The 19,343-nt window shown below is 45.0% G+C and overlaps 2 protein-coding genes across 7 annotated transcripts in view; both read left to right on the top strand.

The window, feature by feature from the left end:
- Positions 1–872, top strand: part of LOC142761674 (protein argonaute-4-like) — a 49,101-nt gene extending 48,229 nt beyond the window's left edge. For all 4 annotated transcript variants that reach the window (XM_075881786.1, XM_075881785.1, XM_075881787.1 and 1 more), the window contains one exon: positions 738–872. The gene's annotated coding sequence lies outside the window, so the exon portion shown is untranslated. The remainder of the gene's footprint in view (positions 1–737) is intronic.
- An 8-nt stretch (positions 873–880) lies between these two features.
- Positions 881–19,343, top strand: part of LOC142777422 (uncharacterized) — a 139,481-nt gene continuing 121,018 nt past the window's right edge. For 2 of the 3 annotated variants that reach the window (XM_075881790.1, XM_075881788.1), the window contains exons 1-3: positions 885–1,020; positions 3,515–3,630; positions 9,106–9,219. In XM_075881790.1, the coding sequence (XP_075737905.1) occupies positions 3,581–3,630; positions 9,106–9,219 (164 nt within the window). In that variant the 5' untranslated portion in view covers positions 885–1,020; positions 3,515–3,580. Of the gene's footprint in view, positions 1,021–3,511; positions 3,631–9,105; positions 9,220–19,343 lie in introns of all 3 variants that reach the window. The other variant, XM_075881789.1, reaches the window with a different exon arrangement.

Below are 19,343 nucleotides of genomic sequence, written 5' to 3'. Positions count from 1 at the left end.
ATACTTTTTTTGCAATAAAGGCTGCCGATGGGCAATCACGACTCCCAAGAACACACGAGCCAAATACTATAGTGCAGCACGCGGCCTGGAACTGACCATTTGTTCTCAGTCAGCGAGAAATCGCTCTTTTTCTCTCGACAGATGATGCTACAGGCTCAAAAATCATTCACAGGTCAATTGTCTGACATTGGCTGACTTGAGCATGGCATGCTTGGTTTTTACTGGGACAGCTACAGGAGGCTGCGACTTGTTTACCTGTGTGTGTACGATCACACTGGAAGGGCGTGCATTTGAGGGACAATAAGGTACTCAAGGTCACAAGGCACGCTTGAAGTGTTTTCTTCCCCCGTGCCATTCCTCCCTGCTTAGCTTCCTACACTTTCCTCGGGACGACAGAAGAGAGAATTAATTTGCAGGGTGCGACAAATCCTTGTAACTCCGCTTATACTGGACAGATCCTAAAATATTTGTGGCAGTGAATTTGTGAGGCTATAAGCTCCTCTAGTAAATCCATTCCATGGCTACTTGGAAAACTGTTGCAGGTCCCCTTAAGGTTAAGAGTGTTCAAGTTGTCGGTCTGTGCTTGGATTTTCCTTACTGCCTGCTCGCTATAGCCTCATTGTACCTAGTCTTTCGTTGTCGCATTTGGAACCTCTCGAGTGTTTTGATATGTTGTCTTTCCTACCACGTCGTCAAATGCAGCACATCAGTCATTGATGAGTTGTGCTCTTGTGCAGGTGAACCAGAAGTCAAGGAGCAGCAGCAGCTCTGAGGAAAAGGTGCAGGTAGGCGAAAAGGAGGAAGAGGAAAAGGAAATTGAGGAGCCCGAGGAAGCAGCCCCCGAGATTGGCCAGGCCGAAGACGAAAGAGAGCAAGACCGGCCACAGCAACAGCCAGCCCCTATGCTCCCTCGGAGATCACCACCCGCTGGCATAAAGCTCGAAGAAGAGCTACACGCACTTTCCATTGAGCCGAGGCCCAAGCAGGCACCCTCAGTTGACCACGAGGTCAAGAGGCCAGGTGCGTCTCATTTCAGGGGCCGAAAGTCCTCCTGAGAACATATGCAAATGTGCACGTGCACACACACACACCACAAAAAAAAGGAAAAATAATGGCTACACCACTACAGCTAGGCAATGGTTTCTATACTTATTAGCAGGTTGAGCCCTTTGTTTTCGAGTTGCACATCTCTATGGTGAGTTGCATAATTGCAGTCTTAGAGATCAAGGTACTTAGCCCATAGTGCATAGGGAAGCTTGAATTGAGGGTGTCGGATATCTTTGTGGGTGGCCAGTTTTTATGTAGAATATTAGGGGTGCGCGAATATGCAAACTTTCCAATATTTTTCTAATAGTGTTTGCTATTTGATTCAATTCGCACTGTAATTACTCGAACTTCTCAGACAAATACAATCGTCAGATTGGCAGTGGCCCTTTCAGATTATTTTATATGCTTAAGCTCATCGCTCTTTCACACGGTGACAAAGCTGCCTCTTAAATGTTTTAATTGCAAATGTATTAACTTAAAAAAAATGCTGGTTCCGACATTTGAGATACACTATGCCATTACAATGGCCTCTTCATATTTTTATATACTTCACCTCATTACACTTTGGTATTGTGGCAAAGCAATTTTCAAGGTTCGGTTATGACTGTAAGCGGATCATTTCACAAAAGCGCTGGATTGAACCTGTGTGTTCAAAGTGTGGGCTTTGAATAATGCAGTTTTAGGCCAGAATAACAAAACTTTATTTGCGAAACAGACTCCGTTGCCACTAAAACGGGGCAACGCTGCGTAGTCGGGCCTCTATTCCAAGGCACCGCTGGCTCTAGCCATCCTTTCAGCCCTCCTGACCAGCCTCCACTGGTCCTCAAGGGCCGGGCTGGACAGCATGGCCTCCCACATCTCTCTGCTGTTGTCCCCTTTCTGCTTTTCGGTGTGTGCCGTACATTCCCACGTGATGCGGTAGAGCACCGGTGTGCTTCCTAACCACGGGCATATGTCTCTGTATGCTGTGAGGTGGTATGCATGCAATCTGTGGATGTTGTTGGTGTAACGTCGCAGAATCCATGGCCGGAAGGTTCTTGTGTGGAAAATCTGAAAAAAGTCGGATGATGACTTTCGGGATCCAAACTTCTTATGTTTTTATACATTAATGTCTATAAGGCACGAAAAACTCTGATTTTAAAGGGAAACATGCCCATGTTCGCCAAATAATTTGGACTTCCACAAAAGTTCTAAGAGGAGGATAGGCTGGGTAAATAACATTGTTGCCTTTCACTTGTAAAATAGTTGTTGGAAACACTTTGGTTGCACAAAATTGTGTACATAAGTACAATTTTGCCTCTGGATTGCCTTATTCTTGATAACACAACTATGAAATACCACCCGCCAGCGCTTTAACCTAAAAGCATTTGAAGAATATTTGACAGCTATTCATAAAATATGTTGATTTGCACTCAAATTTAATATTTCAATTCGCCTTGCGCCGACATTTTTGCTATTCGCTCAACTGATGTAAAATAGGGTTTGTCCCTTAGCTCTACAAGAGGGGGTTCCAGGCTTTCTCGTGTTGTGGCTCAACATAGGGCTGGGACTTTGCGCTGAGCTGCTTCAGGCCGTGAGCGGGGTAGGGCAATTTCAAAGAACTGTGTCCTCGTTGCTGCTTTTCGGGCATACTTTGGTATGCAGTTGTAGCAACTCGTTAGGCCTAATGCTCTTTAAAGCTTCCTGTTGCACGTATAGGAATATGAGCTGGACTTCTTGATTGAGCGTTGCTTCTGCCGGATTTTGCTTTTGTATAAACCTTTTTCACAAGCTGCCCCCAGGGCGCCACCATAGTCCTCTCTAGGCTGCGCTTAGTAGGCGCGACTCCACAAAATTCACACTTCCGAGGCAGCGTTGTCTGGCTTTGTACTCCCGTGCGCAGCCCAACATAGCAGTATTTTTTTTTCGTCTCCTGTGAAAAGATCTGTAGGCATAACAAGAATGGCCTTCAATTTGTGTGGAGAATTCCACTCATTTGCGCGACAAAAGTGGCACGAACCAGGGATTAATATTTTGTTTGCAAAACGCTCCATACATACATGTTCACGTGCGTCTAGTTTAGTAGACTGGACTAATGTGGTTCCCCCGCCACGGTGGTCTAGTGGCTAAGGTACTCGGCTGCTGACCCGCAGGTCGCGGAATTAAATCCCTGCTGTGGCGGCTGCATTTCCGATGGAAGGCGGAAATGTTGTAGGCCCGTGTACTCAGATTTGGGTGCACATTAAAGAATTACGGTGGGCAAAATTTCTGGCGCCCTCCACTACGGCATCTCTCATAATCAAATAGTGGTTTTGGGACGTTAGACCCCACAAATCAATCAATGGACTAATGTGGTTGTGATGACTAAGCACGAACTCTCCAAATGTGCCTGAATAGTTGCTGTAAACATGTACACCTTGACATACAAAGCAGAATGAACGCTGGAAAATTTGATTTTGTAGCCGTTCTCTCAAATGTTTTTCAGCAGAGTGGCCTCAGGTGCCGGAGTTCTACGACCTCTACTGGCGCATGGAGCAGGCTGCCGCTTCCTCAGATGTCGAGTCCATGTGCTCCAGCCGTGGAGGATCCCCGAACAAGAGCAAGGTCATCTGCCATGTTTTTGATGGGCTAGCGAGAGGGCGGGCCTACCTTTGTGCTGTTTCACATCTGAGGGAAATCGGCAAACTCGTTCATTTTTCACTTTAGCTCATGCCAAGCTATAGGAATTTTTTTTTCTCGACGAGCTTACTTTGAGCTGTTCGGAGTTATCATTGCAACTCTGCACAGGTAAACAGTCTACAACTACGCTAAACAAGGCATGGAAACTTCTTGTGACATTTTTACTTACTTGGCCCTCACAAAGTCCTTGTCTAAAATTGATCCATTATGGCACCACTACTTTGGGTTAAACATATGCTACGTTACTAATAGACCAAGAAATGTAGTAATTTATGCTAATTTATGCTATCTACATTATTAGCAACTACTATCATATGTTGAAGATTATAAGTCGTTTTTTTTCATAAAATGGCCTTCCAAAGTTCGGGAGTGGACCTATAATCAGAGGTAACCTAAATGCAGAATCATGAAGTTGACTTTTCTGAGGGGTCCCACGAACGGTCGTCGTCTGTATATGTAGAATGGTTCAAGAAGTGCAGAAGGCACATGCACTAATGCCTCTATTGACCACCACATAAGATAAAGCAAAAAGTTTTGTGAAATCGAAAAATCTGCATGCCTTCATATTCGTGTGAAAATTTGCTGTCTGGGTTTCTGCTGGCTTCCCAAATCTCACCGCAGGGCAAAGCATGGCCCTGCATGTTTAGACACTGGTGTTTTGAGGGAAGTGTCATTCACCACAATTGTTTGGCTTGTTGGAAAGAAGCCGGGAGAATCTCATCCTTTTTGCTTTTAGCAGCATCATCACCAAAATGCCTGTGACATGTGTGTATTACGCATGGTAGCTTCAGCACAAAGTTTGGCACTTGCAGAATATTTTTCTGTGGAGACTCTTCTCTTTTTTTGTTCAGGCTTTCAGTGCTCTTTCAATCCTAAAAGTCTTACTGAGACTAACACTGCAGTTGCCCACTATATTTGAGTTTTTTCATTTTGCTATTTTTTTATGCTAATCGAAATGTTCATAATGTCGGGCACCACTTTGGAGGTCGAGCCTTAGGAGAAGAAAGACAAAGAAAAGAAAACGCATGCAATGGGCATGTGATGGCATTTGGCCAATCGCAGCTCTGGGTGTCAAAGGAAAGGACAGGAGAGGATAGGAGCAATTTACAATAGATGTTTTCATTCAGGGGCTTTTTCTTCTAGCCGAGGGGTTCTTGAGCGTGTTAATCCCAGGGATCCCCCCTCTCGCCCCCACAGCTTTCATGCATTTTTCATTTGGCTAACGCTACCTTCACATGCAAAAAATTCAAAATCAGTGGTATATGAAAAATTTGTTCTCTGACTTGCAATTGAAGTCTCTTGCCTTGAACCAACAAATCAATGAGAGGCTCAGTAACGGTCAGGCCCAGTCACATGTCAACTGCCAGATTCAACAGATTCCTGTGCTCATTTGTCATGTAGGCTGATGTAGAGAATGCCTGTTAGTGTGCTCCCTTGTGGAAAATGCATGAACACTGCATAGCTTTCAGAGGTACTAATGAACAATTTAAATTCATAGGTGAACGATATAGGCAAAATAAAGGGAATGTTTAATATATTTATTCAAAGATCCTATTGCAATGCGCACAATTCACAAGGGTGATCCAACAGTTTCAATTGTGCCATTTTGCTACAATTCCCTATCCCTGCACCTTGCTGCGCACAATCAAGTACAGCTTGCGCGTACTGCGCCCGAGTTTACTGGTTTACCTGTTTACATTGGACCGTTTCTGGCCTAAAAATATTGGTCGTAACAAACGCAACTAGCGCTTTTCCATAATGCCGCCAATGCCCTCTACTTGCTCCATTCCAGCAATGTGCTTTTTGTCATTATATTCAGCGTAACTGAAGTATCGGTGCCGCTGTGTCTTTCTGTTAGTGAAAGTTTATCATGCCATTGGTAGCCTGTCTTGTTTGTTACGGGACCTGCGATATCGCCTAACGTCTTTTTATTATTTTTCCCCCTCGTTTACGAGTTAACTTCGCATACCTTAACGTAGCCACCATGGCCAATTGGCTGCAGGTATCGGCACTGCGCGCTATGAACGGCCTATTCAAGCAAATTGGCCGTAAAACATTTTGTTCGATATTTCGCAAAGAAGTTGATGCTTCTTAATTGCGCTGCTCAACGTTGTTTGGTATGCCAATCGTAAAGTTAAGCCTAAATATCTACGTAGAAGGCATCTAGCGCAATGTGGTGCTACTACATGTTTCTCGGACATATGCGAGCACTCGTCGCGCGTCTCCAGTCAACTGAACACGATGCCTAGCCAGTGCAAATATAAATTGAGTGGTGAGATCAGTCACTAGTAAAGAAGTGCTTTGACACATCTGCAACGACGTTAGAACAATCCCTGTTGTCGCCATATGACAAAAAAAAAGTCTGTTCACCACAAGGGTGAAGCAGTGAATGCGATAGCAACAAATTGCAATGTTATAGAAATGAGGTTGGCAGCTCACTCTTTGGGAACCGATATTACGCGACTGTACTTACAAAACTCTGGTTTAAGAGTATGGCCGCTCCAGGAACACTCTTTGACATCATTTTCGCGTTGACGGCTCCAGAGATGGTCAGAGTATGTTCTCACTTGCAATGATAATTTTCTTTGCCTTCATTCTTTGACTTGGGTGCTAAAAACCTAATTAATGGCTGCTCTCTAGATGTCGGCCTTGTCTAAACTTCAGCATCATTTGTTGGCCCTGTCCAAATTACAGCAGCATTTGTCGGCCTTGTCTAAATTGCAGCGCACTAATAAGAACGTTCTCCGAATATTTATGTTTTGCATCAAATGATCCTAAATTTTGTTTTGTCTGCTCCAGATTTTCTCCAAAACACAGTTCCTTCTGCTCCAAATCTGCTCCAAAACACTTTTTTTTTGCTCCAAAAATTGCTCCAAAATATAAACTGGCTGGATCACTGCTGAATTCATAATGTTCTAATATGATGAGCATATGTTGTTGCAAATGACTGCTGCATGTCTACTGCCTTATCTTTGGCACCCATCTTCAAACAGGAGAAGTGCGCATTGGGTTTATACAAAACCTCGGATATTCTTGTTCAATAACTTGACCACTTGGCTCGTTTTTGGAGTCTGGCTCACTACAAGCTGCTATTGCGTAGCATTATTGTGAGCATTATATTGTAGCTCGCGTGTTCATTTTGTACTTCGAGACGTGCTCATTCACATATGAGTGTAATAGCAGTTTTTTAGATCATCTATCACACCTCAGTTTGCCATCCAAGTTACTTGATGAGCACGTAACCAGGGAATTTATCAGTGGCTCGCAGAAGTCTGAAGAGAGACTTGTTAAACCCCTAGAAAACCGCTTTCAGAAACCGTGTAATAGTAGTGTACAACTTCAATGTAAAAGGAAAAACAAAGTTTGTTATATTAGGTAGACTTCATGTTGAAAGCATTTTCGGACACATTGCTGATGCCGGGTTGAAAGCAGATCTCGACCTTCAAGTCAGCCTAGTGGATGCGCCAGTGATACTGTGGAAGTGCTGCGAAAATGCTCTTGCTACATTACAAAGAGTACTCGGTGAGAGAGAAAGAAGAGTATGCAAAAGTTGGCTCTCTACAGTACAAAGAGACTCGGTGAGAGAGAAAGGAGTGTCTGAAAAAGTTGGCTGTCTAAGCCCCGCTAAGTTATGTGTCGTGAAGTTCTCAGCAACACAATTAATAGAGGAGAAAAGCTACTTGGCTTTCACTTTTGTGTACTCTTGGGGGGGGGGGGGAGCATTAGGGACAGTGTAAATCTGTATCGTTAACACTGTTGTGTGTCGCGACATTTGTCTACCACTTTTGCTGATAACTACGCAGATGTACCGTATTTACTCGCATGATTTGTGCACCCCTAATATTTTGTCATGTTTACGGGGAAAAAAAATATTTACTCGAACATTTTGCGCTCCCCAACCCGCCCGAATCAGCTCGCCGGCACGTGCACGAAGGGGCCTTGGATCTTTGGATGCTTTAGGTAGGCACGCCCGTTGAGGCGAGCGCAGCCAAATGGGCTGCGAGTGCGAAGTCCTTCGTTCTGAGGCGTTCCCCTGAACTAGGGTTCCTAGAATACCGTGCACGAACTCTCAAACCTGTTGACGGGTAGCCAGAACTGCTTGAGCATTTGCCCCCTTTCTCTCCATCTCTACCACCGTGATAATGCACGCTTGCATCACGACACGGGCAAATATGGCACCGGAAGCGTGCGAGCGCTAGTTCGGCCTGCTGTGCCAACTGTTCCCCTGGCTCTCTGTGTCCGCTCTGCAACGCGTGCTTGGTTGATTTTGGAAGTTTAGGTTTCGCCATCCATCTTTCGCATTTTTACTGTTCTCTTGCGATGGGCTACAGTAATAATGTATACAGCAAAATTCAAGCTCACTGTTGTGAAGTTGGCCGAAGAAAACTGCAATCGTGCCACCGCCAAGGACTCCAGCATGAAGTTCTTCGACGTGTGTCGACCGGCGCGATCGGTATGGGAGAAAGCGAAAGAGTGCGCACTTGCTAATGCAGGTTTCCTGGTGCTGAAGAAGGCCTTCTCAATTATGTGCGAACGCTCAGGTTCATCGGTATCGCCATGTCGTGGGACCTAGTTTCTCGCAGCTTTGTCGAGAAAAGCTTCCATAAAATGGGAAATTCGAACGCGCTGGCCAAAACGGAGGCCAACGCGCTTTGGGATGGCAGTGACAGCGGCCGCGACGATGATTTTCAATCGGACCTCTCGATCAGTGATTCCGACTAGACAGCGTGTGACCGAATCTGACTGGCTTTTAGTTTTTCGTAAGAGCACTATAATCGTTTTAATGCTTGAATGCAAATGAACTTGCGTCTTCAATGTTCTACAACATGTGAAATTACCTGCTCCAAAGTACTTCAAGATGGAACTTTTCTCCTGAAGAAAAATTTTGCTGCTACAGAAATTGCTCCAAATCTAGAGTCCTCCATAGCACCACCGGTCACATAGCGATTCTGTGGTTGTGGCATCCTTTTTGCAAGAACGAAGCTATTAGGGCTAGGTGATTTCCTTACGATCAGGGTCAGCTGTTTGTAAATATAGATAAAAATTACTCCTATTTCTCAAGCAAAGTAAGTTCCTAGCCCTGGGGAGGAAATACCAACTCCGCTGTTGTATCAGTTGGTTTTTGTATACTAAAAACTTACTCTGATCTGAATCCAAAGCTAATGCTTCATGTCTGGGTATAGCTCTGCTTCGAAAAATTGGTTTTCCTTAAAATTGGTCAGCCCTATGTGTCTGCATGCTATGTCTACTCTGTGGAAGTGGCATGGATCGGAGACCTAAATGTCCCAGGTTTTTTGAGGGCTTGGTTGGAGGTGTCCTGTTTAGTTTGTCGAGAGTTGTCTGTGCACGCCTGGTCGGTGAAATAAGGGTACCGAGACTAATTCTGACCTGTGGGTGCAGGCAAGAGCTACGCAGGCACGTGGACTGCGTGCGCCAGTCCCAGGGCGGATTCTCGCGAATGACCTTCAACCACATCGTGGCACTTGTGCTCGGCCACATGCAAAACAGCGTGCAGTAAGTACTGACAATAAAGCATTGCAGCATGCTTGGTATTGCCAGGGGGGGCTTGATGGTGCGCAACCCCTCATTTCATCACGTAGTGTGTGTAGTGAGGGTGCCGGCAGGATGCATGTAGTACCACTGGAAGTTCACAGCTGAGGAGATGGAGGTAGTGCAAATGCTGCACGCCCATATGTAAGCAGGAGCAGCTTTTCCCCGTTCCCCTGCCGTAACCCCAAGCGGTTCTAATGGAGAAGCAGACGTGTTATAATGTAGGTTCCTTTTTTTAAAGCGACTAGTTTGATTGCAAGTAGTTAATAGTAGTCGGACGCTTTGATGTCATTGAGATAATTTCAAAATGTCCCTTTCGTGGCGTGGATAGTGTTGTGCATTTACCTTAGTTTTTCGATATGCAGAGCACTGTTCTTGACAATAATAACATTTTAATTCTCCAACGTTGATTTTTCACTCCGAAGTAAACATTATTTCAGTGTCCTTTTAGGGGACATAAGTGAAATAGGGAATCTGTTGAGCATTCTCAGAGTACCATTTACCACTCTAATGTAGTTATTTTGCCATCCTAGCTTGGTCAATGCAGCAGAAAATCTAGGTCTGAATCTCGCTTTCAAATTTTGTGCACGATGTCACACATTTCCAAGTTTTATTGTACTTAGGCTACATTGGTTCAAAGAAATTTTCAAAACATTGTAAATTAATTCTCTGGCCCCCTAAATGAACAATGTATTTATTTTTACTGATTAGAAACTATAAAGAATTCAATATACGACATCAAAATGTGTTGTTACTAGCCTTGTGAAAATAGTCTGCTTCAGAAGAGTTAGAGGTTTGGGCCAGTTTGTGATGCCTACTTGATGAAATGAAGCACCTGAATGGAACAACAAAAGGCACTTCGTCCCATGTGTGTCCTTTTGTAGTGCTGTGAGAATTGAGCCTTATTTCATGAAGTCTGGAAGTGCATTCAAAGCAAATCCTAGTGTTTTTAAAAAGTCTAATTATTTTGAATTGAATTCAAATATATATTGCATATTATAAATGGGCATATTTGTAACTAATCTGCTCAATGTTTAAAGAAAAATTAAAAGAAGGCCTGTGCGAATGCCTTTTTTTTTGGCTTCAATGGAAGTGAATTGATGTAAGAGCAATAACTTCACTTAATGTTGAAGTGGGGCTTCACTGCAGAGTGCATTTCCCATGGATAAGTGTTCTCGTGGCTTCTTCGTTTCGCTTCTTTGTTGCGGCAAAACCACCTTTATGGTGTCAATGTTAAGGAGAACAAAGACACATATTTATATGAAAAAAAAATTCTAATTATTGTCTAACGAGCAAAATGAGCCCTTAAATTTCCACTTCTTTCCTTCATCTTTACAGGGGGTTACATGCAAACGAATATTCAAATCCACATACAGACGAACCCGGGTATATCGAACTCGCCAAAAAAAAGCATACGTCGCGGGCGCCACGGGCACCTGGCTTTTCGTCTGACTTGACCCTGATGTCTGCCTTGTTCTTCAAGATAGTACTCAAGGTGCTCCTTAGAATTTTGTACGCGGCGGCAACGTCGGACTTCTTTTCACTGCGCTCAACCCGATTGATGATTTCGAGTTTCACGGCGAATGGCAAATTTTGCCTCTTTGCGCAAGCCACGATGACAGCGCGCGAATACAGTTCACAGAGCACCAACTGGCAACACCACAGATCACGCTGAATCGGCAGCAGCAGGCACACAAGCATAAAGAAAGAAAAAATGGCGCTCACTTCTACCGCCTCCGCGCCTCTCAGAAAGCACGTAGGCCTCTGATTGGCTGTAAGCGCTGCGAGCGGGCCAGGATCATTTCTTGGAGGGGGGTGTTCTCCCGCACCCAACCAGGTCTAACAAACTTTTTTAGGGTGGCGCCGGCAGTTTTCCCCGCCACCGCGAGGGAAAGCCAACTTGCTGGGGCACATTTTAGGCACATGGAGTTTGATATATCAGTTGTCGTTGCTATTTTCGTCCGATAAAACAGTAACTTTTGCTATATATTCTCAATGTAAACTTACCGTGTTTAGGAATTGTTCGATATATGGGATAATTTGATATAAACTGGTTCGATATAGTCGGGCTCGACTGTATAACGAATACGGAAGTAACAAAATATTAGTTATAACGAAGTAAAAGAACACTCTTGCAATAGTTTTAGAACATACCTTTATAACCTTTAGAACATACCTTTTAACATAGAACATACCTTTTAAGCGGCGAGTGTGTCTCACTCACTTGTCTTTGTTCTCGTCGGCTTCCTGAAACCGCGCGAGCTAGCGAGAAATTGGAGCAAGCGTTTCTCAAGTCTGCACATTCAGACACTTCGCCGAACCAGCCTGATGAAGCGCGCCGCAACCACCGGGCGAGTGCGTTAGGCAGGCCTACGCTCTCGGCCACCTTTTGAACCTGGCTTGAACCTTTCATCATGCCGAAGCCGTATCGCAAGTTCGCACCGCTCACATGTTTGGAAAAAAGCGCAAGGAATCTACGGCAAAAGATATAATGGCGTGGGTATATTTGAAACGCAGCTAGCACAGGACAGCGCGGCGACGAAACACGATCCGTTGGATGAAACACCGACATCTCCGCCTGTTTCTCCGGCTGCCTCGGACGACGACGGCGCTAGGCAGCGCATAAAGAAAGACGGAACCTTTTTGACGAGCGCCTATCGTGCGCAACCGCAAAAAGTGAGTGCTGATAAGATCAGCACCTTATCGGCAACTTCAGCAAGTTGCTCGCGACAGCAAACGCTCGCGACAGCCCGCGAGGAATCCGACCCGTCCGCGGCTACTTGCAGGATCGTCGATGTACCAGCGATAAACAAGCTTCTTGAAAAAAAAAAAACGGCTAAATGCCGGACATGCAGTGGGACCATTTCTATTGAAAAAGGTGAGCATGAATATGCACTTGTGATGAAGCTGATTTCAGAGTGCCGCAACTGTGGACTTGACAGTGAGTGGAGCTCTGGCAGGGTACCCAGTCAGGCTAAATGCGCTGCATTCGAGGTCAATAATGTGCGTCTCGTGCCGTGCAAAGCATAGGGAATAGCCAAGCAGCCCTAAACGACATCTTCTCTGTAATTGGAATTTCTCACAGGGGACTTCACCACAAAAGCTAACAGAGCCATTTGAAAAATAAACTGAATCCTGTGTCAACAAGAGCTGCAGACAAGGTCCTCTCTGATTGCTCCATGTCAGTGAAAACATTATACTAAGATCTGTGCTTTGAAAACCCAGGTAATGTGGCCATCTGTTATGATGGTACATGGATAACATGGATGGTACATGGATAACCAGAGGCCATCTGTCGCACATTGTTGTGGGTGTTGTCATAGAGCTGTTTTTTGGCTATGTTTTAAACTATGTTGTCCTGTCAAATTTTTATGCCGGCCGCAAGCGCGCAGAAAAATACAGCGAAGATCGGCCACATGGGAGTGGAGGCAGCAGTCACTCTCTTTGAGCGCTCAATTTCCCGTCACGGCTTGCGGTACACAGTGATGGCATGTGATGGGGACAGTAGATCATTTCATGCTGTTGAAGACTCCACAGTTTATCGTTTCATACAGGTTCAAAAGTTGCAGCGATGGCTTAGTGGTTAGAACTTCCGCCTCGCATGCAAAAGGTCCGAGGTTCAAATCTCGACGCCGCGCAGTTCCCAACCGGAAAAAAAAAATCCGCGTGGTGATGGAACTGCATTAAGAGGACTGGGGTGCGGCCTCACCGGCAACCACCGCCGGGAACGCACTCCCTCACCAGAGAAGGATTGGCCACCCTGGTGCAGTATCTGACCACTACTTCCCACATGCATGCATCAAATAACTCATGGCCCTCAGTCCCCAGCAGCTGCGAAGCAACTGACCACGGCGGCGGTCAGATCTGTAACGCCGCGAAGGGTGCTAAGAATCTCTGGATCCAAACAGGCCGCCATTGATACCTGAACTTGGCAACATTTTACGCTAGAACCTTATCTAGTGAGGGAAATCTAGCAGTACTATTCGAGGAGCTAGAGGGTGTTAAATGGTATATAATAGGGCTCAGTGAGGTTAGGACAGATGAGGCTTATACGGTGTTAAAGAATGGGCACGTCCTTTGCTATAGGGGCTTGGCTGACAGAAGAGAACTGGGAGTGGGGTTCCTAATTCACAGAAACATAGCTGGCAACATAGAGGAATACTATAGCTATAATGAAAGGGTGGTAGGTATCGTAATTAAACTGAATAAAAGATACAACATGAAGATGGTACAGGCTTACGTGCCTACATCCAGATATGATGACGCTTCAGTTGAAAGCTTCTATGAAGACGTGGAATCGGCAATGAGTAAGGTAAAAACACAGTATCACAGTATACCATACTGATAGGACACTTTAATGCAAAGGTAGGGAAGAAGCAGGCTGGAGACCAAGCAGTAGGAAACTTTGGCATCGGTACTAGAAATACCAGAGGAGAGCTAGTAATAGAATTTGCAGAACGCAATAATTTACGGATTTTGAATACCGTCTACCGAAAACGAGGAAACCGTAAGTGGACATGGAGGAGCTTCAATGGCAAAAATAAGAACAAAATAGACTTTATAATGAGTGCACACCTAGGCATCGTGCAGGATGTGGAAGTGGTTGGCAAGGTACGATGCTGTAACCGTAGAATGGTACGGTCTCGAATTCACCTAGACTTGAAGAAAAAACAACAGAAACTGATACGTAAAAAGCCAATCAATGAGCTAGCACTGAGAGGTAAAGTACAGGAATTCAGTCTCGCTTCAGAACAGGTACTAGGCTCTTAGTGAGGAAACCAACAATAGCGTAGATACAATGAATGATAATCTGACGAGTATCATTATGGAGTGTGCAGTGGAAGTTGGAGGCAGGGTAGTTAGACAACACACTGGCAAGCTTTCCCAGGAAACGAAGAATCTCATTAAGAAGCATCAAATCATGAAAGTCTCGAGTACAGCAGGTAAAATTGAACTGGCAGAGCTTTCAATGTTGATTAATAGGTGTAAGGTATGCGATGTGAGAAGGTGTAACATGGAGAGAATTGAACACGCTCTGAAAAACGGAAGCACACGGTCTCGGCGAACGTAGAAAAATGCGGCCACCGAATGTGCACCGGCCTTTTGAGAGTTCTTACGCACTTTTTTTCAAACCCTAATTTATGCTCTACGAAAAATTTATTGACTATCAACCCGTTTTCATACGCCAATCACATCTTTTATCGCAATAACTGCCGCTTTGTAATCCGACTTTTTGTAGTTGCTTGGAAAGACTACCTTTTTCTCCTCGTAGGCCCCTGCAGACCATCTACAGCGCGGCTTTCAGTGCCACGAATGGCTGGTCAGATCTGAAAGCGTCTTCAGTATAAATAAAATAACAAAATGTTTTTGTTCGACACTGGGATTTCAACCCGTACCCTCATCCTCTGAAAGCAAGTGTGTTTACCACTAGGCTACACACTCATGCATTCCCAAAGGGAATACATGCACAGGACATCTACACTACATTAACGTGTTTCTTAGAGCAAAACGAATGCAGAAAGACAACACTTTCAATTCAGAGTTTACTCGTTTTTGTTATAAGGCATTAAACATCCTCAGTGGGACATGATGTAGAGCGGATATGGAAAACTGCATAAATGAATATAAATATTTTTTGGAAAATTTTTTGCCAAACTTGAGTATTCATTGTCTTCCTGGGGCGGCTATTACATATGTTAAGAAAGAAGTAGAAGCGAGCAGAGGTGCGCCATCTAGCGGTTGGTCAAACCCTTTCTTTCTGGGCCGCGAAAAGGCTCCAGGGGCCACTCTTTGTATAGTATATTTTTCTATGCTTCAACGGCGCCATTACTCTCGACATCAAAAACCATCTGGTGGTGAAGACGACAGTGGGACTGCTGATTGCGCCAGGAATGCAGGACTGCTCTTGCGATTTTTCCTTCCTTCAGGACGCCGATGGAGGCAATGTATCTAAAAATTTTGACTGGAGGTTCCTTTGGTTCCTTCATTCAAATTGTAAGTAGACGCATGATAAATTTATAGTATCATTATTCTACGTGACGGACTAGAACGTGAGCGTAAACTACCTTCGAATATGCAAGGTAGCGTTCGTTCTCTATTTACACTTTTGATGTTATTGCTTTAAGGAACATACCCCAAACTTGCGCTTAGCGCTTCAAACGCTAGACATTCATACGTAATATCGCCGGTGCGCGCGGGAGGGGGGGGGGGGGTAGTCTCTGAGAGTATAGAAAGCAAGAGAAAGGAATAGAAAGGAAAAGTGGGCCCAGCATGCAGGCAGTAATGAAATGAGAGGGCATGCTTGACTGGCAGAAATAAAAGCCCCCCCCCCCCCCCCCACCCACTTGGCGCCGCACTTGCTTTTGTCTCGACCACGAGGGCTGCATTTCGATAGAGGCAAACTACCCCCGGCCCGTGTGATGTGCAATGTTGGTGCACTTTCAAAAACTCCTGATGTTCAAAATTTCCGCAGCCAATATTTTCGTGGACTACAGGAATGGCGATAATTGAGTTCATTCTACGCTATACATAGTGTTACGGATGTGATGGGTTTATTTACACTGAAAATGCCAGCGCTCAACCTGTGAGTTTATGCCTGTGAGTTAATCGAGTAGTTTATCTAATCCAGGGCTCACGACAGACGTGGAGTTCAGTGGCTTCAAAAGATTAGCGTATGATCTTATCTCACAATGCTACCCATGCTAAAGAACATACGCAACTTTCATGGAATTAACTGCATGATACGGTACTTGCAATGCATGACTTTCAAGTACAGATTCAAAGAATTGTAATGCTTACTGCATTCTTATAAAACCGGTTAGCAAATACCGCAACTACATTGCCCTTACATCACTACTAAAATCCTTTTTTGCAGAATCTTCAACCGTAGGTGGCTCTTTGTAATAGGTTACTCCGAGTGTGCGTAATTTTTGTTCTTTGTATCGATTGAAATTTTCCGAGAAACAGGCATCTAATCCGATTTCGCAAAAGTGCGTGCGGCGCACATATCCAACATTCTATGGTATGCACGCGGTATGCGGGTAAGGGCGGCACATGACTTAGGCAAACGATTTTACGACGTAGGGCCAAGAATATCACGTAATACACTCCGTGACCTGCCATTCGAGTTCGTCATGCACTCACCCACTCATTTGGTAACGTTTATTTACACCAGGTTAAGCAGAAGACAGCACTCAGGCGTACATAGGTGGTAAGATGATCGAATAAAAGAAACACTCAAAGCGCATTTATTCGTTTTGGGCGCTTCAAAGAAATACTGCGCCTTTAAAACTGCATTCTGAGGAAAACGCCATGTGAAGACACATAAAATTACGTGAACAGGGAAATATACGTTGGTCTGCCAGCGCCTGACTATGCGGTTCTGTAGAAGACTTATATGTTCCGCAAAAATTGAATTTTTACTGTCTACCTCATTGATCGGTATCTGTGATAAATTTTCGGCACGATGGATGGATGGATGTATGGATGGATGGATGGATGGATGGATGGATGGATGGATGGATGGATGGATGGATGGATGGATGGATGGATGGATGGATGGATGGATGGACGGATGGATGGATTAATGGACGGATGGACCGATGGATGGATGGATGGATGGATGGATGGATGGATGGATGGATGGATGGATGGATGGATGGATGGATGGATGGATGGATGGATGGATGGATGGATGGATGGATGGATGGATGGATACGGCTGTGGCCTTTCGATTGGGCGGTAGCTCATGCCACTTAGCCATGTAGTTAAGTACTTTATGTTTAAGGATTGAATACCACTCGCGCATTGATTGTAGCCACCAGTCAGTTAGTCACTCTTGGTTATTTCTACCCGTTTAAAGTTTACCTTGCCTTCTCTGTGTCTAAACCGTAACGCTTTGAAAAACTCGTTTCCATTATTTTGGACTATATAGGGTGGAGCCCTGCACAGAACATATGTATGTATATATGTTTTGGTTAGGTGTCGCAGTGGTGCCGCGAACCTTTGCACCTTCTAGCTCGAGGGTGCAGCATTTTGGCGCAGCCTCGCACATTCCCTTCGCGTGCGAGCAGATACCACCTTGAATAGGCATGGTGGCCGCGTGTTCGCTGGCTGTCCCAGCGTTAAATTTTGCAATCCCGGGGACTATTCGGTTATCTCGCATTCCCACACACGCGACCACGTTGCTCTTTCCTGTGCAAGCCGAAACTGGATGGCTGACCCTCTGGCTGCCAGGGATCTGAAAATCAGAGATTCGCAGTAGCTCACAAGGCATTGAGATAAGGAGAGTTAGGCGATATAGTGAGAACTAAAGATGGAGAAAACAAAGATTGGTACACGGTCGCAGGAGTCCGAGGATGGAGCACCGATCGGGGAGAGCTACGCCGGTGCCTAGGAGATCGTGGACGACACAACAGTTCAGCACAGAATCCAAAAAGCGAGATCAGGGGAGAAGGCACAAAATGAATAAAAAAAGCAAAGACAAAAAAATAGAATAACAACGACTGCTACGCACTCGCACATAGCAGCGTTCCTCATGCATACGCTTTCACATTAAGGCCCAAACTTATGCCCTGAACCAGGCCCCGAACTATTACGTGGTGAGACAAATTTCCGCGCCTGCAGCTGATTCTGGGCTCCCCTTATGCGTTTTACTAGAAGTGTTTGCAAGTCTACGGGCATATACACGCATATCGTCCACCCCAGCAACCACAGGGTTTTGACAGGTTTAAGGGCGCTGTTCGAACCCTCAAATACCTCCTCCATCCTCCGGCTTCATCGGAGGATGCTGGGTGACTTGACTTCATATTCAAAAAACCTTTATTTTGTGAAGTTTTTTTGTTAGCCTGTCTTAGACAAAGTCTATGTGTGGTGGGGTGTGGTCAACTGGTTGGTCTGACCATCCAGACCAATGAGCTGAGGACACTCCACGCCACATATAGTTTGTCTCAAGAATAAGTGTCAGCTCGTTGGTCAAGGGGTATGCTTCTCGCTTGGAGTGCGAAGGGTCCCTTGTTACGATACCGGACGAGCCCTCTTCTTTTTTTTTCTAGTTGGGAGGAAGAAAAGTGAGCTGATTTTCTTATCCATGATACCTATATTTTGTAAAGTTCTTTTTTCTAATCCTCCAGATTATTAGACAACTGCCATGTGTTGTGGTGGGCGGTCAACTGGTTCGTCTGACCATCCAGACCAACTAGCCGAGTACGCTCCCCACCCCATGAAAGCGCTCTCAGGATTTTGTGTCGGCTCGTTCGTCTATGCCTCACGACAAAATTCTGTGGCTGCAAAGCTAATGCTGCGTGGGCAGACCTTCAGTACATATGTTCTACGTATAGTGCGTTTGCGTGCGATTGCGTGCGGGGAGGCTTGATGTCGGGAAAGCAATCGCGTTAATACGACTTACCAAGTGTTTTAAAACAGCAAAAGAACAAGCAATCGTCGTACAATGCGAATAGCGTAACGAGGGGGTCATCCAATGCTCCAACCCATTACAAAAGCTTGTTCTTTTTTTTTCAGCTAATAACTGTGGTGCATATACGCACTTCAGGCACAATTGCTTATTATCCTCAGCTTGAACAATTGGCACAACATTTTTCGCAATAGTTTAGCGGATACCACGCTTCTGAGAAGAATGACGAAAAATAGCATAGCGAATGCCGGCTTATTACCCGAAATGTTTTCTTATTAACGCCGTAGTAGTTATCAAGCAAGTGTGCTTACTGCGGTCACCCAATGAGTGTTTATAAAAGGCTCTGTAAGGCCGCTCTTCTAGTTTTCACCGTCAATGTGCTGCGCCTTCCGCTCAGTCCTGGAGTTTTTTTTTCTCTATTATGCAGGTGATGCCATAAAACGCAAGAAATGATGCGACTTGAGCGTGAGCTTCGCGTTCGTGACTGAAGCGCTCTCGAAAGGGAAATAAAGCAGTGGCTTGGTGACCCCAACAAAGTGATAGTGGGGGTGCATGTTGACTTTTGCTGTACGGGTGCAGCTGTGCGACGCTTAAGACAAAGTATGCTAGATCAGTGAGCGCCAGTTTATAGGGCAATGATAGGGAGAGTCTGACTAAAATGAAAACGAACAAAAGA

Source organism: Rhipicephalus microplus, chromosome X (assembly GCF_043290135.1).
Source record: "Rhipicephalus microplus isolate Deutch F79 chromosome X, USDA_Rmic, whole genome shotgun sequence".
NCBI classification, from domain to species: domain Eukaryota; kingdom Metazoa; phylum Arthropoda; class Arachnida; order Ixodida; family Ixodidae; genus Rhipicephalus; species Rhipicephalus microplus.
Note: the sequence above shows the minus strand (reverse complement) of the source record. Positions and strands in the feature narration are given on the sequence as shown.